General features: G+C 46.3%; 1 protein-coding gene across 1 annotated transcript in view; it reads right to left on the bottom strand.

Annotated features, from left to right (window-relative positions):
• Positions 1–9,839: 9,839 nt before the first annotated feature.
• Positions 9,840–26,908, bottom strand: part of CHST13 (carbohydrate (chondroitin 4) sulfotransferase 13) — an 85,808-nt gene continuing 68,739 nt past the window's right edge. The window contains exons 2-3 of the mRNA XM_015429368.1: positions 24,084–24,166; positions 9,840–12,561 (exon numbers count right to left, since the gene is read on the bottom strand). Coding sequence (XP_015284854.1) covers positions 11,716–12,561; positions 24,084–24,166 — 929 coding nt within the window. The 3' untranslated portion in view covers positions 9,840–11,715. The remainder of the gene's footprint in view (positions 12,562–24,083; positions 24,167–26,908) is intronic.

The following is a 26,908-nucleotide window of genomic DNA, read 5'->3' on the forward strand; positions in this document are numbered from 1 at the left end:
CTGGTGTTGCTCCAAAAGCAGGAGACAGAGAGAATTAATGTCATTCTACAAGTGACTCAGAGCGGGGGTAGGGGGAGATTCTGCAGTCTGCAGTGATACAGCAGAGGGACCGCCATGTTCAGAAGAGTGAACATGTAAAAACGGGTCCTAATTAGTTCCGAAGATCTACTTGAGGCTTCAGGTCACAGCTGCTCTACTTCTGCTAGAAACAAGTTTCCGGCTTGCTAGCTCACAGACTGCAGAAGAGAACCACCTGCCCCCTCCCCTTTATAAGATACACACCAGATTCTTCCCTCCAGAAAGCCACAGAGTCTTGCTTGGGAACCACAGCTGCAGGCCCACATCTGTCATCATCTATCACTGCATCTCCTTGCAAAGGGAAAACATTTTTTGGGGTTTGCCTCTTTAAGTTTTTCAATTTTCTTATTTTCTAGACTACAAACCTACAGGGTCAGGGGAGGGGAACAACCTAAAATAAAGAGTAACAAGGATCCATGGTACAGAATTATAAGATTGTAGATACATCCCTATTATCTTAATAGTAAAATATGAGGATTCATAATATAAAAGTGTCAAGCAAGCAATCACAGTCTCTTTGGCTATAGTGTAAATATCACAGGTTTAAAGTTATGCATTATGAATAAACATCAGGCTATCGAAGTTAAACTATTTTGCATTTTCCTCTTCTCCTGTCAAAGTCCAAATTAGTTTTTAAATGCTTTAGGGGTGGGAGCCCCTGATTCTGCTTCAGGATCAAAGGGTTCTGCCAGACTAATCAAGATGGTATCAAAATCTTCCCCATCCTTCTCTTCTTCGTCTTCTGCGTCTTTGTTCTCCTCCACTGTCTCAGGTCCATCTGCCACTTTCTGTTGTTGCTTTAGGAACATCCGCTTTATTTATTTCTTGCTGAAGTTTTGAGTTCCTTTTGCAACGTATCAAGTTGGTCATCTGGTCCAGTAGAGGGTGCAAAGCTGCAGCCATCAGTTTGGGAAAGTCTGTGGTTACTTCCGGACTAGTAGCCGGCAATGATGTGCTGGCCGTTCCTGTTATAAGTTTCGCTTTAGGCACCATTTTTCTGCTCGCTGTATCATTGTTTATACAAGAGGAAAGTTTAGAAGTTCTTCATAAGTCTGGTGATTTATCACGTTTTTGCTGGTCCGCCGCACACTCCGTTGTAATCCGCTTCCTTCAAGCTGCCCTTTCAGCCTCCCGCTTTAAACTCAGTCTTTTCGGGTTTGGGCATTCCCCTCCCCTTTCCGCTTGTTTGGGGCTTTGGGACGGCTTTACTGCTAGCATTTTATCGATTGTTTGCTGGGTCATGGCTTCACTCACGTTTGTACTTGCATTCGTTGCACATGTAGAGACGATCATTCCTTGGGATTCTTGTACGCTCGGTCTGGTATACGCCTCTTGGTGCCATACTGGCTCCGTGCTGCGGGGGCCTATCAGGGCAAAAAGGTGCCTCAATCCTTTGGCTTCCGCCTTGGAAGAGGCACCTCTCGTGCCCCAGGCTACAACCCCTCTACAGGGGGTCTGGGGGGTCCAAGGTCAACTCAGACCCCCACCCCATCGGCACGTTTTCGGGGCGATCACATCAGAGCTACGATGGAGCACACCTGCCTGCAAGTCACCAAAACCGGAAGTCGGGGTTTTGCCTCTTAAAGGCACAGGAGTTGAGATGGGGGTGAGTGGGAGGGTGGCTGTTCTGCCAGTACCTGGCATAAGGTGAAGTGCTCCAGATCACAGAAACATTACCACTAGGACCAGGCACATTGAGGTCTTTGGTAGTATGATAGAATTTTGCTTATTTATTTATTTATTTAGAAAACTTTTTAGGTCACCTCTTTGGGGAAGCTGCCCGAGGCAGTTTACGAAATGAAATGTAATAAAAACACAAAGCATTAAAAGCTGCTACTTAAAAACACAGCATTTAAAAACCCAAACAGAGCATGAAAACAAGCCATTGAACAGCCTGAAATGAATCTGGCAGTTTTCAGGCTAAAAGCATACTGTGAAAGTAGTGTTAGGAGAGCAGCTCCTGAATTCAAAGTTGAGTATGGAAACTGTACATCTGTCCGCTGATCATTTTTAGCATTTCCACTGTGCTTTCCTAGAGCTCAGAACACGTCATACAAGTATGAGTTATCATAATCTTTACAGCTATATGTAAAGAAGATCAATATAAACATTATTATACTTTACGGATCTGTGTTGAAAAGAGAACATCATTTGTATACAGAATTGGCAAGAGGCCTGAAGGGGAAAAAAACCCTGTCCCTTTAACAGAGGGCTAATGTGTGGAAATGAGCATTTGAAGCTTTTCATGGCATGGTGGCTCAGAGGTTAAGATGCTGAGCTGCAGACAAGAAGGCCTGTAGTTTGGCAGTTCGAGACCCTAGTGCCATGGGATAGAATGAGCTCCCATCTCTGGCCCCAACCAAGCAGTTCTAAAGCAAGAAATTGCAAGCAGATAAATAGGTACCGCTTCAGTGGGAAGGTAACAGCGTTCTGTGCACCTCAACGTTTAGTCATGCTGGCCACATGACCACGGAGAAGTCTTTGGACAGCGCTGGCTCTTTGGCTTGGAAACGGAGATGAGCACCACCCCCTAGAGGTGGATTCGACTGGCTTTCGAGCAAGGGAAACCTTTACCTTTAACTCTAGGGGTTTTTTGCTCCAAGCAGCCTAGCTTGCATGTATTAGGAGACTGACAGGAGAAGGTGAATGGGAAAGCTTTTTGGAGCTTCTCACACTCCTCACCTGTACACTACACCAAATCTCAGTAAAGGCCAGGAGCAAGATAGATAGATATAACCAAGGACAGGCCATTGCATCTTGAATAGCTGCCCAGAGTGACAAATTAAATCAGGGGCAGCTTCTCCTATCATGGCTCCACGGGGTTATGAAAAGTGATAACCGCTGAAAGGTGTGTTAAAGGTAAAGAGGACCCATGCATGTTGCATCGGGGAATGTAAATCCCCAGCTGTTAGCAACAAGAGGGACTTGTTGTAGGTATCAGCAAACTCCTGATATTATCCGACCAGCTGGGGCCGATCATATCCTTCCTGACAGAGTGGGAGCTTTGAGAGCCAGCATTCTGTTGTTTCAGAACATGATTTTGCCACTGCTGCAATAGCAACTTTATTCTTCATGTTGTGAACAAAATGTAAAAATCACACATTTTTCAACACACGGGCTGCTACTGTGATTGGTGAGAAGTTTCAAGGGCCGACACTTGGTTCCCTTTGGAGGAGAGAGTGCTGTAGACTCACCATGTTTTTGTAGTATGTGTTTGATTTACAAAAATACAGGCAACACACAAGCGGAGGCAAAAGGGCACTCCTGCACCCCACATCACCCCCCCCCCGAATCCTTCAACCAACTCGCAGCGTTCACCACTGTGTCCTCCAAGCAATTCTGCACTAAAATCAAATTTGGCCTTCTTTTTAATCCAGTTTTTTCCCCATTCTGCAATAAATCACGTTCAGCCTTCTTTTTATTCCATTTCCTCCCGTTCTGCATTACATTACCTTCCTTCAGTGGTCAGCCCTGTTTCAGCCTGCTGTTGCCCTGGGTTATTTGGATGCTGTTTTGCCATGGACTTAAATTGCCTCGACTCAAACACTGAGGGGCAGGCAAATGCGGAAAGAACCCCAGACTCTAAATGCTGCACTTCCTTTTCACACAGACTCTGAGCAGCTCCTTCCCTCCAGCTAGTCAGGAAGATCAATTCTTCAAGCCCTGATGGCCACTTGACCAAAGCCATTTCCTCAGGGCCGGCCCAAGGACTTTTGGTGCCCTAAGTGACTGCTCACCCTCCCCCACACACACACACCAAGGGACAGCAAGAAGCAAACTCCTGCCCTCCTTACGCACACTATGCCATCCTGGTGAGGTGTGGTGGCACACAACCTGCTTGCCCCTCCACTGTGGTGAGGTGGCAAGGTAAAGTGAGAAGGCATAGAGAAAAAGGCAAGGGTGACAAGGTGCAGTGGCAAGGCAAGGGCAGCGCCCACCCTGCTTCCCCCCTCCCACATTGCAGGAGGTGAGACAAAGCAAAGCGAGTAGGCATGGCAGTCAGGCACAGTGATTTTGCTCCTGCCCTAACCCCCTGTACCATGACGGCAAGGTGGTGTCCACCTGCACAGCCACCTGCCTGCCTGCCTGGCCACTGCTCCCCAACCCACATCCCCTCCGCAAGGAAACACGGAAATAAGAGGGCTGTGTGAGGCCTGACCCTTTGCCCCAGTGGGAGCAGGAAGTGAAATAGCAAGCTCCCTACTGCCACCCTGAGGCTGGGGGTGTCTCCCGTCAGGGCCAACAGAAGGGGGTACCGGAGGGGCAAACTGTGGAAGGTCAGTAGTTCAGCAGTTCGAGACCCGGGTGCCGCATGATGGAGTGAGCTCCCATCTCTAGTTCCAGCTCCTGCCAACCTAGCAGTTCGAAAGCAAGAAATTGCAAGTAGATAAAGAGGTACCACTTCGGTGGGAAGGTAACAGCGTTCCGTGCGCCTTTGTGTTTAGTCATGCCGGCCACATGACCACGGAAACGTCTTCGGACAGCGCTGGCTCTTCGGCTTTGAAACGGAGATGAGCACCGCAACCCTAGAGTTGGATTCGACTGGCTTTCGAGCAAGGGAACCTTTACCATTACCTTTTAACACTCTTCTGCACTGCAACCACTAGGTTCATTACAAACGTGTCAGATCATGTAGTTTATGTGAGCAGAAGGGACTCACAGCAGCAGGTGTTCTCCACCTTCTCCTTCCCTGAGCAGCTGCCTGAGATGCGGAAATTACGACGCTGAGGGTTGGGAGCCCTGTGTGGTCAAAAGAGCATGCAGCAGTGGTGGCTCCAGTGAGGAGGAAGAAGCAGGTGAAACCTGCTCTTTCCACCCACTCTTCCGCCTGAAGCTTCTTCCACCTACAAAAAACAACCTTGCACTGGTGGGATGGAAGCATAGAATCCACCCCAATGTACTTGGGGAAATTGTGCCTGTTTACCCTGGTTATTATTTCAATACATCAAACCTTTTGAGCAGCTGAACATAAATACTAAACCATTTAAAACATTCTGTTTGTATGCATACATATATGTACACAATATGCAAGAGAGATGAAAAAAAAAACTCCTGTGGAAAATTGCCACAGTTAAAACCAAACATTTCATGAACACAAGAGTGCCTAGAAGGAAATATAACATCTGCCCAGTACACCGGAATTTATCCTCTAAAGATAGAAGAACAAACAGCAAAAGGTCTGTAATTGCTTGCATTGTTATATAATAGCTCCTGTGTACTTCTGCAGTTTCGTAAGTAAATCTTCTCTGTCCCAGCTCTTAGTACTGCTGGGCAAACCAGTGGCCCATCCCTTCTTTCAGTACCTTTCCAGTTTCTCTATAAAATAGTATCCCATATTTTCTACATGCTTTATTTGAAGTTTGTGGGCAGCCCTTCCCCCTGTAATTGCCATCTCAGAGTCAATTTCCTAAGCACAAAGAAGGTTTGGCCTCTTATTAACTTGAAATGACATCAGAATTACCCCGTGATTTAAGCAGCAGGAGAAGAAATTCTTGCAGAGAACATGGCAAAGAACAGACCAGTAATTACCATATAAAAAGCATGGGGTGTCAACGCCTAGAAAGAAATCACATTCCCTTTCAACGATAGCAGTTCATCCAATTGACCTCAAGGTGTCCCCATAGCTCCACTCTGAGTCCATGTACACTTTGCAATAAATACAACACAAGCGCCTTTTTGAAGTCCATGTTCTGGTTTGTGTCTTTTTGCCCCCCCCCCCTTTTCTGTCAGTAAAAGTTCCGAAGAGTTTGCTTGTTTGTAGGAAGTGCTAAAATCTCCTTACCTCTAATTTCCATGTATCTGGAGAGGTTCGAGGGAATCTTGCTGCTGGGGCCTACACTGGGGGCACATTGCCTTGACAAGTCTGAGGGAAGTTGCATTACAGCTCCAAGTGTGGAACAGGCCTCTGTTTGGAAACAGCAGCTTTTGCTAGAAATAGGTTGGGCATGAGCCATATTAATAGGAACCGGAACTGTGGGAAAAGAAATCAAAACACCATGTATTTCCTGTCCATGGCTTGCAACCTGTGATCCTTTTTGGATCTTCCTATTTGGGTCTCTGTATGGTATAGCCTGATTCATCAGATTTCAGAAGCTAAGGAGACCACCAAGGAAGCCTCTGCAGAGGAAGTCAATGGCACACCACCTCTGCTTTTCCCTTGCCTTGAAAGCCCCTTTCTGGGGTCACTATAAATCCGTTGCAACTTGACAGTATTTTCATATGTACATGTTTGAGTCTCATGAAGTAAGACTGTAGCCAGAAGAAGTCTGTAGTAATTTTGGGAAACCTCTTGTCTACCGCACATTATTTCTACCTACCACCAGACCTTCTCAGTCCACTTCCAACGTCTGACCAAATCAGGTTATTGCCTACAAAATGAAAATGGTAGGGAATAAACCAGCAACCTCTTAAACAGGGATCAAGCCAGACTTGGAGATCCAAGGGTGGAGGAATGGATGAAGTACAACCCTGGGTTCCAATCCATGCTCAGTCATGAAGGTGTTCATGGCCCAGTTACTCTCTATTAATCTGATCCATGCGCTTGGAGGACTGCAACTGTTTCAACCTGTACTGGGAGGCTGAAATAGGATGATCCTAAGGTCTTTGTAAGAGAAATTAATCCTAAACAGAGTTATACCTGTCTAAGCCCACTGACTTCAGTGGAGGTAGAAGGGAATAACTTTGTAAATTAAGCATGTTTAGGTTCCACTGATTTTATATACTTAACTCTCCCAGCACAATCACTAGAGGCAGGGCCGGCTCATTCACTAGGCGAACTAGGCACTCGCCTAGAGCGCGCCGGCCCTTAGGGGCGCCAAACTGGCACACACACACACACCCGCTGTCCTGGTTCAGCTGCAAACACTACTGAGTTTTAAACATGTTACGATCTTTCTGATGATACAAACACCAATTCCACCAAAGAACTTAGCCCTCTGAGCACAGAAGGGTCACTCAGCTGAGTCAAAGAAGAATCTAAGTAGGGGGGCTATTACATAAGGACACTCAAGTTGCAACTGACTTATGGCAACTCCAGCAAGGAACTGTCAAGGCAAATGAGAAGCAGAGGTTGTTTGTGACTGCAAATGCCTTTCTTTGCAGAGTCTTCCTTGGTGGAAGCCAGATGTGCAAAGCAGGCAAAGTTACAAAAGCAAAAGTGAGTGTTAAGAGCATGGTGTGCCAGGGGAATGGGAGGTCCGGGGTACAGATCCAATTAACGGGTCCAAGCCATGCTGGGCGCACGGGGGGGGGGCACCAGAAGGGATCCTCGTCTAGGGTGCAAAATAAGCTGGGGCTGGCCCTGACTAGAGGTCAAAGTTATTTCTCTTGCCTGAATCTGGGTCACCACTATCAGAAGCCTCATTACACAAGGGGAATACTTATATATAATATCTTTTTATTGCAGTGCGTGCATGTTATGTATCATCAAGTCATTTCTGACTTTTGGCAACCCTATGAATTAATGACCTCCAAAACATCCTGTCATTAACAACCTTGCTCAGGCTGTTATTGTATTTGGGGAGGCATTGCAATCTGTATGCCCCCCCAACACAATTTAGGCTGTGATCCTAATTACATTTACATGGAAGTAAGTCTCCTGGATTCCAGTGGGGCTTGCATCCAAGTAACCACAGGAATGTTAGCTGACAATTAGCTACCATAATGCTCTCTTCAGTTTGGTGTAGTGGTTAAGAGTGGCAAACCAACTCTGCTTCTTCATCTTCTTCTTTCTCTTCTTCCTCCTAGACTGCTTTACTGGCCGGAACGCCATGCTTGTATCTGTTCCATCTTCCTAATAAGGCAGATTCTTGGATGTGGACCTCACTGAGTGCAACAAATTAACTTTGTCACAACAAGGTTTGGGGAGGACGGCAGTGTGCTCATGGGCAGCTCAGTACAAAGCAGTGTGCATTGAGGGAACCGTCTACAAGAAAGGTATATAGGAAACACCACGAAATTAAGCCTATGTATGTGGTAATGTACAGCTAAAAACCAGAGATACACAAAAAATGAGGAGCCATCCACACCATATCCCAAAGTGTTCATTTGAAGGCCTGCATCTCCCAATATGAACTGGTCTGCCAGTTACATTTGTCTGGCCAATGCCTTCTCTCCATCACTTCCTACACCTAGAATGGTTCACACAGCTACTACTGTGTGATTGATAATAAATAAATAAATAAATAATACTGGAGCCTGAGTGTTTTCAAGCATCAGCCTGGCTTAATGGAATAGGTTACCCAAAGAGGGATGGAGAATTCCTTTATTAAGCTTTAGAAGACAAGAGTTTATTCCTTGGGGGTCTTCTTATAATAGCTGTACTTTGGGCTATGCTTTCTGTTTGGTGTTGCATCAGATTTTGTGACTGGCATTTTGATTGCTCTCATTGCTCTGTGTTTTATACATGTCTATATAATATCTCTTGCTTTGGCATACCATAAACTGCCTTGAGTCTTGGGGGAAAACTGCAATTAAAAAAAATAAAAATTGTAAAAAAATGAATGACTGAACCATCTGTCAATTTTGCAAGCTAGCCAAACTCGGCATGTAGACTTCAGCCCATCTCTCTCCCCTTGCATCCCATCTCTTCTTTGGCTCACATAGCCCCCTAAAGCAACTGTTTCTCCTCTTCCTTCCTACTATAAACTGTCCACTTCTCATGTTTCTAAGCTATGTATGAAGTTCCCTATTTTCATTTTCCCTGCCAACCTTCTTAGCAGCTCCGCATTCCTTTTTTTATCCTGTACCTGCATTTTTTACCTACCTCAAAATGACCTTTCACTTCCCGTACAGACCGTTCAGTTTGTCAACAATCCATCACTGAAAGTTTCTTTAGAAGGATGCATGTAAACAGTGTCCCAGTCACTGCAGCTGTCAATTGCTCCACTAGACAAAAGCCAGAGTTCACCACTCTACTGAGTAGCAACTGCCCTTTGCAATTGTCCCTTTCCTGGTACTGATAAGGCTCACATGAGATATTAAGGTTAAGACACCATCGATTGCCATGGGGACTTGCAGCAGGATGGCAGAAGCGAGTTCACTGTGAGAACTCAACCCTCAAGTGCTGCAGGGGAGCAAGTTAGATGAGGACCATGGCACAGGAGAGGAGGGGCTTCAGTCTTCTCTCCATGCCACTTTCCTAACCCAAAGTATTCAATGCAAAACCAGTGTGGTATAGTGGATGGAATGCGCCAGACTTTGAGTGAGGAGACCCACCTTCAAATCCCTGCTCGGCCATCAAACTATGTGACTTATGACCAGTCACGTTCTTTTGCCCTTGCCTATCTTGCAGGGTTGCTGTAAAGAGAATTCCGATGTATGCCTAAACTCCTTAGGGGGGGAAGCAGATACCATGGGTAATAAATAAATACATCGCTTTCAAAAATCTCTCTCTCCGGAATAAATTAAATTCAGTTTGGATAAATCAGTCTACCTGGATTAGCACCCACCTCTGGGCAGTGTCAACTGCAGACTTCCCCACGTGTGGATTTCATTTTGGTCTAATGCATCAGAGAGGGGTATTGTGTTCAAAAAACATGATAGCGGAAGAACCAAGCTGCTGTGCTTTTGCATAAACCGTTTCATTTTTAATCCTACCGAAACACAAGGAACCCTTTGCAAACATCTGTGCTGCACTGCACACCCTTTCACGCCAGCATCCGACACATTACTACCGCCATCCAATTAGCAGCACATTTATATAACAGGCTACACCCTGTGCACACAGACAAAAAAAATGAATGCAGGATGGGAAAGGCAGGCTTTATTTAAGCAAAAGTGGCCCCCTGGACCAATTCAGATTTACAGTTTCAAGACTGATGCTTCAAGTACAATTGCTACAAAGCTTGGCAGCCTGGCAAGGGCTTACCCACACGGCTGTCTTTTCCCACACAGGCACCGTGGCCACTTTCACATGCTCCACTGTGCCTCCAAATCCCACATGATCATTGCTTAAAGTTTCCTATTTTCCCATTTCTAGAGTGCATTCTCTTCCCCAGGACTCCAAAGTGCTTCCCAAAAAAATAAACAGAAATGCCTGGAGATAGATTTGGCCCATACCTAAGAAGGCAGCTTCTTTGGGTGAGAAGCGACAACTGGCTTTAAAAGGGGGATAAGACAGATGCATAGAGAATGGGTCAGTCAATGCCTATCAACTATGGTTAGTAAAGGGAACCTCCACATTCAGAGGCTACAAACCTCTGAAGCCCAGAGTTCAGACGCATCAGGGGAAGGCCTTGGTCTCTCCAGGGCAACTGGTTGGCAGCGGTGTGAAACAGGAGGCTGGACTAGACGGACCGCTGTTCTGATCCAGCTTGGCTCTTGTTATGTGGCGATGTCCCACCACAAGGGATTAAGCCAAGTTTAATGGAAGGGAAGGTCATCCAGGTGTAGGGCACAAGCAAAGCAGAACAGCCCTGTTCCAAGTGCTGTGCTCTTCCTCTACCAGCTGTTGCTAGAATGCCAAAAGAACCCACTTCTTCCCTGGGTCTGCGATCCCTTCTCTCCAGATGAGAGCAAGTCACCTGGCTCTTTCTAAATGCAGTTTGCATGAATATAATCTGGAGGAAGTCTATCCCCCACCAAAGGACACAACGGTAAAGAATACAAGAGATTTCAAGGGAAACAAGCAGTGGTGGCTGTCACCCTGAAGGGGTTTGTTTTTTCAGCCTCCCGGGGTGATAGGAGAGAAAGGAAACCGATGGTGAGCTGCAAGTGCACATTTTCAGAAACAAACGAAACACTGGATCTATGGGGTGTGTGCCCTGTGCACTTTTGCATAGAGAACAGCAATCCCATTTGCAGGGTTGGAGGGTGATGGGATCCAAAGATACCGAGTGGTTCAATGGACTTCCCCCAAGCTGGTAATGGAGAAACATTGATGACCCTCTGTCTGCAGGTGTTTTGCAACTCACTTACTCACCACCGCCACCACAAAAACAGGAGGCCATAACAATCCAATGTTATGTTGACTGAAGAAAATAATTGGTTGTTACTCTTGGTTGGGCTATTGATGCACACAAGCACAGCATGTACACCACACAGAGGCCAGGTGGGTAATCTACTAAGCACCGCTCCAGTGGAACTTCTCGTCATGTCAATGAAATTTGCAGGGGACTAAGCCCTAAGAGGTGCCCAGCTCAAATGTCAGCTGAGAGAGAGTAGAAGGGAGATGAAATCGGCTTTGTTCCATAGAAAATCCTTGTTCGTACTATGATACTGTTCACAGTAAGACACTTTTTGGTGGCTCACATTCCATCTTCTTCGAAGTACAAGAGAGAGGTTTGAGGGAATTTTACACACTAAAAAGACATACTTTTTATTGCTTTTCAGATTGTTCCTGACTGACTCTGCCCACCCCACCTCCTCACAAAAGGCCACAGTTCCAGAATGTTCTGGAAATAACTTTCTTTGGTTGAGAAACAGGAGGAAATACAATGAAACAGTAGTAGTTCCCTTTACTTGGAAAAGAGAGAGAAAGACACAGAACTGTGGGCTGCAGTGTTAACGGACTAGAATCACACCATATTGCCCACAGCACTGAGAGTGGGAATGGACAAGCAATTCCTACTTTTGCCCACTGGTTGACAGCAGAAGTCCAAAATGGAGAGGGAGGGGCAGGGTCTCCTGTAACCGGCCTCACCGGATGCGTAAATAGGAAGGAATGGAGTAGTTGAAGAGCAAATAATCCATTTTGTATAAATTAAATAGTCTCCTTTGGTAAAAGGGGCTAATGTTCTGGAAGAACTTAGCTGTCATGTCATCATTGGTCCTGGTGGTCTTGGAGGAAGATGGGAATTTGACGCCTGCGTCAGCCCCAATCAGTCGCAGGATGTAGTTGGCATCCTCTGTCAATGTCTCGTACTTGCCTATTACATCATAGTGGATGATGCAGGGGTGGCAAAGGGAATGCACCCTCTCCCAGTGCTCATTGAAAGGCTCCTCGTGCTGTGTCTGTGGATCCAGCAGGTAGTACACGAACTCCTCAAAACGCACATCGTGGCCGCGCTCCATGGCCTCTTCACTTGGGTCTTGCCGATGCCGCTGGATGATCTTGGTCCCGTATCGCTTGTGGAATGCTGTGTTGTAGCTACGAGTGAACTTGTTGCGATAGGCCGAGACCAGCCGTTCGAGAGGTTCCCGCACAAAGATGAACTTGAGGTAGTTACGCAAGCGGTAGTTGATCTCAGGAGTGCTGTACTCAGAGAGGGTGCGCAGGTTGGATGACACATGAGCCTCGTTGGCTGGGATGTCCAAAGGGTCCTGGTACTTGCCGCGCCCCGTCAAGACCATCATGACGCGCTTCCAGTTAGTGCAGGCCACCTTGGGGACATAGCAGTAAAGCAGACCATGGACATCGTCAACGACCAAGTGGCGCAAGTCATCAGGAGTCAGGAGGCGTCGCTTGCGGGTGTAACGGTTACACACTCTGCTTAGAAGGTCTCGCCTCTGTTGGTGAGTAGCTTGCAGGGAAGACAGCTCAACCTGAGGAAACACAAGAGGGAAAGGGTTACTGCAGGATGACCATTAAGCTCGTAGAGCTACCTTCCTTGTTTAGTGCCACGTTTTAATTTTATTTACTTATATCCTGCTTTTCTTCCCGAAGTGGGTTATAGTCCAGTAAGGAAAAAACTATTGAGATGAACAGAGGAAGACAGGAGGCAACAGAAGTACAGAGCAGACCTTCGCTCTCCTGAATGATCTTCGGCTTCAGCCTAGGCTACAGCCCTGAAGCTAAGAGCCAAAGGACAACAGCACTTTGGGCATGGCTGGGCCTTAAATACCTGTGGAGCAGTAAGAGAATAAAGTCAGCTAGATGCTATTCAATTGCTGTTAGCCAGCTAGCAGGCTCTTCTCCACTTCCTTCTCTGCCAGCTAGCTATCTTTTATGCGGCAACGAAGCAGAACAGAGTGAATGCCATTCTTCCATGGAACTTAAGAATGGTAGGAGGAAACTGCTTTTAGTCCATTCTAGAATGAATAGTGAAGACTGCATTTCTTCTGGAGATAAAGGGCACGCTCTTGTGACTGCCTTTAATGTGGCCAAGGGGAAAAGAAAAGGGAGCAATAATATTTCTCTCCCTTAACTGTAGATTGCCACTGATGGTTTACTTAACCTAGCAGACTGGGATTCAAGTGGTGTGAGGATCACAGAATGGTAGCAAGCAGAAACAAGTAGGTGAAACAGGTGAAAAGCCAGCTGGAGGGGAAAGCTCTTATTCAGTTCCTCATTCTGAGCTTCACATCCGTCCTGGAACCGGCTTTAGCAAGCTGCAGTTGCTGGTGGAGAATGGAAGCAATTAGGCTTGCCAGACTGAGGTTGTTTGTTTCCTTCATGCCAAAGATAAAACCTAAAAGGAAGATCCAAAGCATGCATGGCATGAAGGAATTAAGCAGGGAGTCCACTGGCAAGGCAGAATTTATTCCAGCACAAGATTTTGTGAGTCAGAGCCCACTTTGTCAGATGCACGAAGATGTCTCACGTGCCTTTGGTGAAGTGAGCTCTAACTCAGAAAAGTTTATGCTGGAATATAATCTGTTAAATCTCTACAGTGCCACGGGACTCCTGTTTTATTTTGCTGCTACGGACTAACATGGCTACCTATCTGGAATATGTAATATCTTGCCTAGCCTCTTCCATCAGGCAAGGATAGGACTCATTCTGTGACGATAAAAAGTAGTCATAGGCTGTGGTCACACGGAGCATTAGCCATGCTACAGGGACGGAAGATAGGCAGATTTTCTGGGCGTGATCTCACCGCCACATCTGGGAAGCATAGAGCTCCCGTGGCTCACCCAAGGCTTCCCACGAAAACGCGCGGTTAAAAAACTAGTACCTCGGAGGTACTAGTTTCCGGAAACCGCGGGGCAAGGGTGGACGTCTGATCGCGTTTCCGGTGGTAGTTCCGGCGCCTGCCCATGTCCCCTAGCAAAAAGGGTTCCCCCCCAAGTCTCCATGGATGCGCACAAGCACCCAACGAAGCATGCACAAACTGTAGTTTAAAAAACAAAACCACACAACTGAGCAGCTCGCTAAGACTTGAGTCGTGCAGAGAAGAGGAGAGCAGCCAGATGAAACGCAACACAGGAAAGGGGGGGGGGCTGAGAGTGAGATTTGGGTCAGGGGAGAAGGGCAGAAGGACGGAGCAGATCAAGGAAGGGGGAGGAGTGGGGGGTTGAGGGGTCGTTTACCTGAAACAGACTCTGAAGAGTGCACAAAGGTTTTTATTAAGTCTCCACGGGATGCGCACAAGCACCCAACGGAGCATGCACACACTTCAGTTTAAACAAAACAAACACAACTCCGTTTGCCGCCCCGCCCCACTTCTTTGCCTGTGGTGTGATCGGCACCTCCCCCCTAACCTTGGGACCTCCACGGGACGTCGGATCGCGCAACCGCACGTTATTTAGCCCCGGGGCAAACAGCCACTCTTCCCCCCCCCCCGCATTTTCTGGCCAGTGTGACTGGAGCCATAGAGAGTGTATCTATACACAGATCTAACTGTCTTCTTAATAAATTAATCCATCCCCCAGAAACGGAAGGGAGAGGGGGCTGTGATCTTTGAAGTTTTGCAGCACACCCTTCAAACTGCAATTCCTAGAGTTCTTTGGGGTAAACTGACTTTTAAACTGCTGGAATCCCAATACAGCATAGTAATGTACCTGTGCCCATAGCATATGAAGCTTGTTTTCAGAATTCCTTAGCAGTACCACCCACCTCCCTCAAATGGTGGCTCACAGGTCTCTATTCTCTCCCCCTCTACTTGTGTGGTGGCTATGGGCGGAGGGAGGCTCTGATGCAACTGCCTTCTGGATGGAAAAATATCCAGTCCCCCACTCTGGCCTCTCCTAGAGGTTCTTTAAACCCCAACCACCTGCAATCAGATAAGGGGGAGGGGCACAAGCTTTGAATAAAGGATTGGTAGCATGTAAGCTATGTGCTCTCTAAAGATCTAAAATCTGAAGATGGGAGACCACCAACAAATACCAGGGTTGTGACTGGGAGGCGGGCAATGGCCTCTGCCTTGGAAACCATAAGGGTGAGTCAGCTGTGACTTTCCACCACCCAAGCGGAAGCTGGCTCACCCCCTCCCATCCAGTGGAGCTCCATGGGCTCTGATTGGCTGACAGTCACTTGGATTTGCATGAGGGAGGCCTAAATCACAAGGATTCATTCAGAGTCCTTGAGGAGAGGCGGGGCTTTTAAGGATGACTGCCACAACTTGCTATTTTGGATTCCCAAATAATAGCTCAGTAGTCCAAAAGAATTAATCCAGAGTAACTACTGTCACTACATCTGAAGTACCGCTCTGTACGCAATGAAAGAGGGTGACCCAAGTTGCTTGCATGGACAGGAGGAGTGTGCCGCTAAGGGGTCTCTAAATTACCATGGGTATTGCACACTGGTTGAAGAGAAAAGAAAGGCCTCACATGCTGGCACCAAATGCCAGGATGAGTGCTTTGAGCTGGGCAAAGTCAACTTTGGATGGAATGACATGGTCAGAAATCTGCCTTTGGGCTATGCAAATATTTCTCTTCCTTCTCCTTATTGCATTCCTTTCCTCTGTCAGCCCCATCTGTTTGGGAGAGTCATTCCAGGCTGCTCAGCAGGGCACAGTACTACCCTAGGCCTGAACAAGTTCAAGCTCTGAATTACCTCTTTGGGGCTTGCTCTCCCTTTCTTGTATTTCCCCACTCATCAGAACCTTCTTCTAGGGGACCACAAAACAACATTAATTTACAGAAGAACCCTCCCTTTCTTTTCCTTCCAATACCAGTTAGATGTCGACAGTTCTCTGCAGCCCTAAAAAGCTCCAGTTTCAGCATGTGAGTTCGGGCTGCTGTGTTTATTTCCTCTGAGTAAACCCAGGTTTACTCTTGGACTGCAAAGAAGATCAAATCAGTCAATCCTAAAAGTAATCAACCCTGACTGTTCCCTGGAAGGCCAGATAATGAAACTGAAGCTCAAATACTTTGGCCACCAAATGAGAAGGGAGCACTCACTGGAGAAGACCCTGATGCTGGGAACGATTGAAGGTCAAAGAAGACGGGGACGACAAAGGATGAGATGGTTAGACAGTGTCATAGATGCAACGAACATGAATTTGAGCAAACTTCAGAGGAAGGCAGAAGACAGGAAGGCCTGGTGTGATCTGGTCCATGGGGTCGAAAAGAGTCAGACTCGACTGTGCGACTGAACAACAACAAACCCAGGTACACTGTCCTGGAAGGGTCCTCCCCCCTTAAGGCTCAGCTGGCATTCCCGTACTGTCTTGTAAACACCAGGGCAAAACACTTCTCCCGACCAGGCTTTTAGTTGAAATATTCCGTCTTTTAAAGCTGCTTTTATGGTCAGCTTCCATCCCTGGGAGCTGTTTTATGGATATCATTTTAAGATACTTAATTTTTGTTATGGTTTGTTTAAATATTGATAATTTTACTATTGCTTTATGGTTTTATTGAACTTGGGGTTTTTTTTACTTTGTGAGCTATCTCAAGCAATTCTTTGGAGAGGCAGCATACAAATTCCCTAAATAAAGTAAGTTTTGAGTAGCATCCACTTTTATCTTGCTACGCAATGGCTGATCTATGATTGTAACAAATAAAGATGAATTCAAAGATGATACACAATGAAGCTGATTCTCTGCTTTACACTCGAGACAGAGGCCTACCCCTCTGTTTGGTGAAGTTTGACACCTTCCGCTTAAAGAGAGGAGGAGGAGGAGGAGGAGGTGGAGAAGCAGGAGGAGGAGGAGGAGAGCTGAATTTATACCCTGCCCTTCACTTGGAGTCTCAGAGTGATTTACAATCTCCTTCCCTTCCTCTCTCCATAACAGACACCCTGTGAGGTAGATAGATAAGTTTTATTCACAGTCATTGACCAATGCATAAAACAATGTCACTTTGTAACATGGGTAAAAGATATCACATTAAAATAGGAACAGAATTTTAAGACTGGTTATAAAAACACCATAAAAGCCATAATGGTTAAAATTAATAAAACTTAATCTTAATTCTCTTTTCGAGCTACTATAGATTTTCTAATTCTTAGGGCAAGCCATTCGAACCTAGCCACCTGATGTAACTTCTGCCCAGCTATCCGATAGCAAATTTCTTAAAAGGCAGATTCTTTGCCTGTGACACCCTATGAGGTAGGTGGGGCTGAGAGAGCTCTGAGAGAATGGTAACTGGCCCAAGGTCACCCAGCTGGCTTCATGTGGAGGAGTGGGGAATCAAACCCGGTTCTCCAGATTACTGTCCACCACTCTTAACCACTACACCAAAGAGGGGTGGAAGAGCCACTTCCCCCAGAAGAAGGGTCACAGGGCTGGTGGAAGGCTTCAAACTTTGCTGGATGGAGTGGTAGGATACATGTTTGCATTGCAAGTATTGCTAAATTGCTGCCATGCAGGACTTCTATAAAAACAAAACTGTAGCTCTAAAACCAAACTCCAGTCTGCTGCACAGCAGGAGGTTTCCTATGAGGAAAGGTTAAGGCGCTTAGGGCTCTTTAGCTTGGAGAAACGACGACTGAGGGGTGACATGATTGAGGTGTATAAGATTATGCATGGGATAGAGCAGGTAGAGAAAGAGGTACTTTTCTCCCTTTCTCACAATACAAGAACTCGTGGGCACTCCATGACATTGCTGAGCGGTCGGGTTAGAACGGATAAAAGGAAGTACTTCTTCACCCAAAGAGTGATTAACACTTGGAATTCACTGCCACAGGAAGTGGTGGCGGCTACAAGTTATGGACGGCTTCAAAAGGGAATTAGATAAGCATATGGAGCAGAGGTCCATCAGTGGCTATTAGCCACAAGGTATAGATAGGGACTCTGGGGAAGGGATGCTCTGTCATTTTGGTGCTGGGGGGGGGGGTCAACAGTGGGAGGGCTTCTAATGTCCTGGCCCCACTGGTGGACCTCCTGATGGCACCTGGTATTTCTGGCCACTGTGTGATACAGAGTGTTGGACTGGATGGGCCTTTGGCCTGATCCAACATTGGCATCTCTTATGTTCTTATGTTCTTAGGATGTCAGTAATACAACTAACTGCATGACACAGGGTTTCCTTCTTGTGGCAGTATACCTTGGCTTTCTTCACTCTGTGCCTTCCAAGGATTCCTGACAACTGTCGGCCATTGTTTTCTCACAGTCCGGGAACGTGCTGACTCAGCCTGCCCTGTCTGGTGCAGTTCCTCACCCACTGGCATCTACTATTCCATATAAGATGGGGAATGAGGCCAAGGCTAACAGGCAGCCACCCGACAAGAGAAAACCGATGGCAGGGCTCTTGCTGCTGGGCTGAGATGATGGAACCTGGATTATAACAAGGACTGTTTACTCACCCAGTTTCCCATTATTTAAACGCCACAGGAATTTTAATATATATATTAACTCTAAAATGTGTTTGCATAATGTCATAAACAAGGCAGTCAAGAAACAGCATGTTTACCACAGCCCCCAAGTAAGCACAATGGAGACATTAAGGCATAAATGTTATAACACTAAACAGTCATTCTGTTTGCTATATGGGCTCACCAGGGAGTCTTTATTGCTGCTGTGAGAGCAGTTATCTGGCTTGTATTTCCTTATTTCCATTTCCTTAATTGTCAAAAGTAACATTTTAGAGTTTTGAGTTGTTTTTTTTAAGAGGAGAAGAAATTGTAGTCTGGCACAAGCCATTTATGCTTACCACACCCAGACAGCATCCTGGCATCTGTAGTGGGCACCTTACCTCTCCCTTGCCAAGCATCAGTCTTGGCATAAATTAGATCACTTCATGGAGTCTCTGGCTTAGTTCTCTCTGGCAGCATGTGAGGTGGTAAACCTGGGTGTAGACTGTAAAACTTCAACCTGAATGCTCCTTCATTGAAAGAAATCCCCACAAACAGAAATCTAGCAGGTCAATTTAGTGTTAAATCCTTCCAGCTTTTTATTTGTAGGGAATTAGTATTTTGAATGGATGACCACTCATTCATACCAGGCCTCATCTGTAGTCTGAAGGCGTATTGTCCACAGAAGGTATTCCTGCCTCATCTGCTGTTCAAGAGAACAAGACCTAGAAGAACCAATCTCTGACTAGACCAATCTCTGGAGAGCAGAAGGTTGACATACGTGTGGCAGTTTTGATATAGTGCTTTGCAGTGTGAGGCATTATTACCGTGCTGTAAACCACTGATGGTGTAAACTATATCATAAAAGGTGCAATCTGTCAGCTACCCGCCCATCATGACATCCACTTTCAGGGGTCAGATCAGCAAGGTAAGCAGAAAAGCAATTGCCTCCAGGTCTGGATTATACAACCCAAGATAACCTCAGAATTTACTTCAGCTTCAGACTTGTTTACACAAACCAAGACTGAATGGGAAGCTGAAGGGAATTCAACCTCCTCTGTCATGATCTGAGGTTCTTGACTCTATTTCCCTTCTACCTGGCATAAGTAAATGCACAAATAGGAGCAAGGGTGTTGTGTTCTTGAGGAAGGAATTCAGATTTCCATGTGGAAGTCTGGATGTTCCAAACTGGTCAGCCAAGGGAGTGAAACACTATGGAATCCCTTGCTTTTGTAGGCAGGACTTGTTATTTCTGGATTTATTATTCATTTATAAATTTATTCATTTTTTTTCAGTTCATACTAGTCCTCTCTTTCCTAGAAAGCTAGCAATACCAATCTCCTAATCTGAAGCTTGTAAGCAAAACCTCATGTTGCCTATGCCAGTGCAAGCAGAACAGATAGTGGGGAATATGAGGAACGTGATGATGATGCCACGTGGTGTAGACAGAGCTTTTTATTAAATGTTCAGGGGCACGGGGGCCTGATTCAGATGGGGACCACAGCACCAGAGGAAGGAGACTTAAATCCTTCTTCCTCTTGCAATTTAAGGTAAAAGTAAAGGTTTCCCTTGCTCGAAAGCTAGTTGAATCCGGCTCTATGGGGCGGTGCTCATCTCCATTTCCAAGCTGAAGAGCCAGCGCTGTCCGAAGACGTTTCCGTGGACATGTGGCCGGCATGACTAAACACCAAGGCACACGGAACGTTGTTACCTTCCCACCAAAGCGGTACCTATTTATCTACTTGCAATTTCTTGCTTTCGAACTGCTATGTTGACAGGAGCTGGAACTAGAGACAGGAGCTCACTCCGTCATGCGGCAACTCGGGTCTAAAACTGCCAAACTATAGGCCTTCTGGTCTGCAGCTCAGCGTCTTAACCTCTGAGCCACCATGGCTCCCTCTTGCAACTTAGCCATCCTCAAATGGCCCCTGGCCCCACTGGGAGAAATATGTAGGTTCAGATACAGGTTCCTGTTACATTTACAAGAAAATGAAAATGAAGTCCAGTGGCACCTTAAAAACTCGGGTTTATTCCAGTAAGAGGTTTCACAAAACAGAGCTAACTTCAGGTACAAAGTCTATCTGAATAAGTGAGTACTGTCTCATGAAACATCATTCTGGAATAAATTTTAGTCATTAAAATGCCACTGGACTTCTGTTTTGTTTTGCTACAGCAGACTAACCTGGCCACTCCACTGGAATGTCTATAACAAGAGGGGCAACATGTTCACTCATTTCCATTTCTTTATCATGTGCCTGGAAGAGTTTTAAGATCCCTTCTCATCATGGCAAAAGCTGTGGTGGGATCAGTTGGTGCACTGTCTAACATACAGGAATGCACTTTCTCCAGGGAGCTCAAGGCAGTATATTTTGTTCTCCCTTGCCAACACAAGGGTAAAGTTAGGCTAAGAGTGAGTGGCCAAAGGACCATAGCTATCGGGTGTGTTTGTTGGAAAAGCTGTCCCCCCTGGAAAATGTGTCATCCCACACCTGTGAATTTCCATCTTTCTAAGTCTGTAGTCCTTTTTGTTGCAGAGATATAAGGGGAAACGTGCAGGCAATTTTTGTCCCTTTCCCTGGGAAGGAAGCAGGAGTGAAAGAGACAAGATTGTCAGAGCTGATTCACTTGACCCCTTTCTGACCTAATTCCTTCTCTTCTGCTGTGCCATATCTCCTTTTCTGATCCTTTACTTCATGTTTGTTTCTTTCTCACTGCTTTAACACCCACAGTTAAGTAGGCAGAACACTGTGTAGAAAACCAGTGTGAGATTTATACTGTTTTGGGACTGTCCCCTCTGTTTGCAGCAGGAAAATTTGCTTCAGCGGTAAGTAAAGCATTTGGGGGGGGGGCAGAAAATCAGTACCACTTTCATTCAGCATGATGTTGGGTTTTAATCATTAACTGCAAACCTCCTTGTGTAACTTGTCTGTGCAAGAAAACAAATGCCTCTGAGCATGTGCCAAATGCCTTTTACTCACCAATGAATAAGCATTGTAAAGCTCCTGTTCTCCCCCTCCCCCTCCAATCTGCAATTTACACTAAAGAAGCATAATGCTCAAATAAATACTTTACTGCAGAAGGCCAGAAGGCTGAGGGGGCATAATATTCAGGCAGTCTAAAGTTAAACCAGTGTTCACTACTGAATAATATGGTATTTGCAAGGATTAATCTGCGCCAAGAATAATGAATTTTTGTATGTTAAAACTGCAAACAGTCTGCCTTCTGATCACTATACAGTCACCACCTTCCTCTTGCTACATGGTATCAGGGCTTAATTTCTAGGTGGGAGGAAATGGTTCCAGGCCGGTGGTAACTCAGGAATCTTCCATTTTAATAATTAAGGCATTGATTAATCACCGTCTCCCCACCCCCCAGCTTTCCCAACACAGTCTGGAATCCTGCCCTACAATCTTGTGTTCTGCAACAACATCTCTTGGGAGAAGTATGAAGGTCCACTGATTAGATCAACAAAGGACTCATAGTATAATCACGAGTGAACCACCTTTCCCTGGATAGCTGAAGGTGTGCCCCACTGCAATTATAGGGCTTCTTCTAAGATTTCTATGCTTGCCTCCTTGTGGTAAGAACTACTAATGTAAATTTGTGGTGGGAGGCAATACAACAATTTAGATTTAGCATATAGTTAATTTCCATTTTATTTGTCTTTGCTTTGCCCTTCCCTTCAGACTATGTGCTCCATTACTAGTGGTGTGGGGAAGTACTACTGTTGTTGTTGTTTTTTTGTAAACATTTTATTTTTAGGATATATTCAACAAAGTCCAACATTTGTATAACAATTCTTATCCCTCTATATCCTACCCTCCTCCCTTTCCCCCCTATGTATGCCTTCCCACAGTGCTACAACCTTCTGCATAATTCTTAAGTTACTCTTTTCTCCTCTTTATCTCTACATAGGGAAGTACTACTATTGTTACTGCCATTTAGCCCGACACCACAGGCCCCACCATATGACATCTCTGGACCCTCACCTGTAACCTCATCAGGCCCTGCTCAACGAGTCTCAGGGTTCAGGGTGATGGGGACTTAGCCCCTCTTCTCAATGGACTCATGACCCTCCACCATAATCTTTCCCACTACAAGCCTGGTCCAAGGTTACCTGGTGAGCTTCATGGATGAAGTGGGGATTTCCCTAGCCCAAGTTCCACTATCTAACCACACAATGCCGCACTGCAACTCACTTCCTGAGCTATAGGACAAAAATAGCATGGCCCAGATTTCCTTCTGCTGTTTGCCATGTCAGGGAGGTTCCATGGGATCTAAAAATATTCACCATCAGACTGCCAGAATCCTCACTCTGCCTGCAGCCAAGAAGTTGTGGCTGTGCTGCTGAAGGATCTGAGGCCATTCATTCTAATTTCTGCAAGCAATCTGAAAAAAAAGTCAACAGTGGCTCAGAAAGGTACCTGGAGGGGAGCTGTCCATTGAAAGATGAGGCTCAATTTGGACAATACCCTGATACAGACTTCCTTGGTGCGTGCTTTGAAGGCGGTGGTGGTGGTGGGGTCCTTACTGAGTGGGAATGAGCAGAAAAGCTTAACCTTTCCCCAGATGTACACACAATGCTAGAGTGAGAAATGCCCCCACCCCCGCTGTCAACCCTTCTGCAATTATAGAAAGGCAAAGGGCCTCAGTTTCCTAGCAGATCAACTAATGGGACTGGCAACCTGTGCAAAATCACCCTTGCCCATATGCTGGTGCATCACAGCAGGGCTTGTTGTGGTCTGGCTTCCAACAGAAGGAAAGACTGGAACACCGTCTGTATCGACAGAGATGATTTTAAGTAAACGCTTTGACAGTTCTTTATAAGGGGTTCACCTTGCTCACTAAACCCCCCACTTCTTGAGGATGCGACTAGACATGACAGTAGCTCAACCCGAGTCTAGCCCAGTTCTCATAAAGCAGGGTAGGAGAAGATACACTTAAACCACAGTATTGACAAACTTGCCAACAGGCCTGAAGAAAAATGCTCTGTCCTTTTAAGATAGACTTCATGTACGGAAACTGGCAGCTGAAGCTTTTCTGAGCACTGAGGTAAATATCACCACGTGATAAATAACAGCCCATTAAGCCTTTCTTAAAAGGACAGGCCTTTTTTCCCCTCCAGGCAGCTGCCAGCCCTAAGGGATGATGGCTGAAGGGGGAGCCAGCTGAACTTCCCCCCTCTTTCCCCTTCTCCTTGGAACAGCTTCTCCCCAACTATCAGTTTCTAGTCCAGAGTTACTTCTGGTGGCAAGCTCCAATCAGGAGAAAAGCAACCCGTGAGAAATAGTTTGAGGAGTAGGGTTGAGCTCCCCTCTCACACCCAGGCCACACTGTAGATCGCCTCCTCCTGCTCCACCACGTCATAGGAAACTGGTACTTAGCCAGTTCAGATGCACAGGGACTGCCGCCAACATTTCTAGTGTGGCTCTGAATATGCCATCACAGCGTTTTTCCATATAAATGAGTTTCTCTCTTCCTTCCAATCTATGAATATTAAACACTTTGGGCAGGGAGCCAATCCTCCCGGGGGGGGGGGGGCGCTCTGATACACTCTGCAAGCAGGGGATCACTTCTGGCTGGATACTGTTGCTGCGTGCACAAAATATTCCCCCAGCAGGTTTGTTCAGCGCCTTCACGTGCTTCATCGTCTCTTTCCACATTCACTCACCTTGTCGATATCATAAAGAGTCTGAAGAGGACTTCGACCGGACTTGTCATGCCAGATGGTCTTCAGAATCCTGTCCTCTGCAGCTGGAGGGAAATACAAAAAGGGAAGAAGTGCTATTCCTTTTCTTTTTAATCTTATGTAATTGAGATAGTGGAGAATGGGAAATACCAAGGGAGAATTCCCTCTGGGAGGGATTTTACATGTGCTCAATTTAGCCTGGGCCAAGATGAACAAATTGAAAAGGCAATAATGCTAGGAATAGCAGAAGGCAGCAGGAAAAGAGGAAGATTCAACATGAGATGGATCGACTCAATCAAGGAAGCCACAAGGGCCCTCAGTCTGCAACGCCTGAGCAAGGCTGTTAAGGACATTAATGCACAGGGTTGCCATAAGTCAGAAGTGACGTACCCGAGGGTACACTTTTATTATTTTTTTTCATTATATACTACAGACATACATAGAAACAACACCCAACTACCCCCAACAACATATAATATACAAGAGACTTTTATCACTTCTTCTGCTTATTAAATTTCTAAATCCATTATTTATTTTACTAAGCTTATCTTTTCTGCATTCTCAAATGACTACATTTGACGGCACTTAACACACACAAGATGAACAAAAAACTTGAAATCCAGAAGCTCAAGTTTGGTATTTTGTAATTATTAACGATTTTGTAATAAACACATCTCATTCTTCTCTCAGTCTCAATCCTCTACATTCATAACTTTTGACAATTTATTCCCCTGTCTGTGGGATCCATACATCAACACACATGAACAATATTTTTTATTATTTATTTATTTATTAAGAAGAAGAAGAGTTGGTTTTATACCCCACTCTTCACTACCCAAAGGAGTCTCAGAGTGGCTTACAATCTCCCTCCCTTCCTCTCCCCAAAACAGACACCCTGTGAGGTAGGTGGGGCTGAGAGAATTCTGAGAGAGCTGCGACTGATCCAAGGTCACCCAGCTGGCTTCGTGTGGAGGAGAGGGGGATCAAACCTGGTTCTCTGAATTACAGTCCGACACTCTTAACCACTACACCCAGCTGGCTTTTACCGGATAATACAAACACACACAGAAGAAAACAATGCAAGATTTTAGCCACCGGCATTTAGTTTCGGAGTGCTAGCCTCTGCTCTGGGTTGCAATATAGTCCAGATTCCGAGGCACCGGCATAGGGGAATTACACATTTGATCCAGCATGTAGTTATTCTGATGCATACAGAATGAAAGCCATTATAGGTCAAAACTGGCACTCTGGAATGTACTTGGATGCAAACTGGTAACAGTACAGTTGCCAGCAGACAGACTGATCATGGCCATGGCTTCGTACAGTCTTGAAAAACTCAGAACTATTTGCTCAGTCAGCCTAAGGCTGCAGTCTTTTGCAGACTTACTGGAACACAGCAGGACAAATAGACGCAGGACTGGGCTGTAGGAATCTATTTATTCCAGAATTCTGTTTCCAGCTGCAGCCAGGCAAGATGCCTCAGACTGGGCATAAAGGCCCTGTTGGTTTCCCTTATGTTATGTATTGACTTGTATATATAACTGCTATGTGAACTGTCCCATTAAGATACCATGTTAAGCTTCGCCCCTGGGCTAGGATCCTAATGTAACCAATAGGAGCCCTAGCCCAGAAAGTGTCTACCAATCACTATGCAAAGCGGGACCGCTTGTGATTGTGTATTGTATCTTCAACCTCATAGGTTGTTATCTGTACAGGGGGTGTGGCTACATTAGCCGGGAGTGTTTAAATATCGACAAGCCAGTGTAAATATTTCGATGGGTTCTGGCTGGCGATTGTTGTACCGTAACGGAGAAGTAACTGAGCTGAAGAATAAACCGCATTCTTGCTGAAATCACTCTCCGACTCTTTGTTAAGCGCACGACATAACAATTGGCGACGAGGATGGGATGCTAGTGCGGGTAGGCAGCCCCGCTAGAATGAACCCCATGTCGGACAACGAGGAGATCGCCGAGGCCGGCCAGCCGCAGGCTCCACCCGCTCTGGTGGCTCCGCCTGTGCGCATAACGATGGCCGCGAGCAGCCAGAAGTTCGAATGCTTCGACCCGACTACTGAAGACTGGGACTCTTACCTTACGAGGTTTGAGTTCCATCTGGAGGCGAATGACATCACGACGGAGGAGAAGAAGAGGGCGACTCTACTCAGCTCGTGTGGAAAGAGCGTTTTTGACATCGCCCGGTCACTGGTGGCACCAGATGACATCAAAACCGTATCCTTCAAAAATCTGACAGACAAGCTGAAATCACACTTCTCTCCACAGCCGTCGGAAATCGCCTGCAGGCACGCTTTTTACAAGCGGGGTCAGAATGCGAACGAGTCCATAGCTGAGTACGTTGCAGCTCTTCGCAAGGCAGCACGGCCTTGCAACTTCGCGAATGTGGAGGAGGCCCTCCGAGATCGCCTCGTCTGTGGTCTGAGAGACGAGCGACTGCAGCAACGCCTGTTCGCAAGAACTACGTTAACGTGGGCCACCGCCTATGCCGAGGCTGTCGCCGCGGAAGCTGCTGACAGATCAACCAGGGAAGTGAGACAACGGGTCGCCACAGCTGAGCAACGCGTCCACCAGCAGAGGGCTAACGACGCAAGCAGCGACTCCGATGATGACGTCTGCAAAGTGAAGGCGGGAACGTCCAAGCGGACCCAACGGAAGCCTGCCGAGAGTACAGCATGCGACGGTTGCGGCGGGAAACATCGGCGCGAGCGTTGCTGGGCAAGAGACCTCGACTGCCGGTCATGCGGGAAGCGGGGGCATGTTGCCCGGGTGTGCAGAGCAGCGAACAAGTCGTCA

The sequence above is a fragment of the Gekko japonicus genome, unplaced genomic scaffold, assembly GCF_001447785.1.
Source record: "Gekko japonicus isolate JY-2015 unplaced genomic scaffold, Gekko_japonicus_V1.1 scaffold12, whole genome shotgun sequence".
NCBI lineage: Eukaryota > Metazoa > Chordata > Lepidosauria > Squamata > Gekkonidae > Gekko > Gekko japonicus.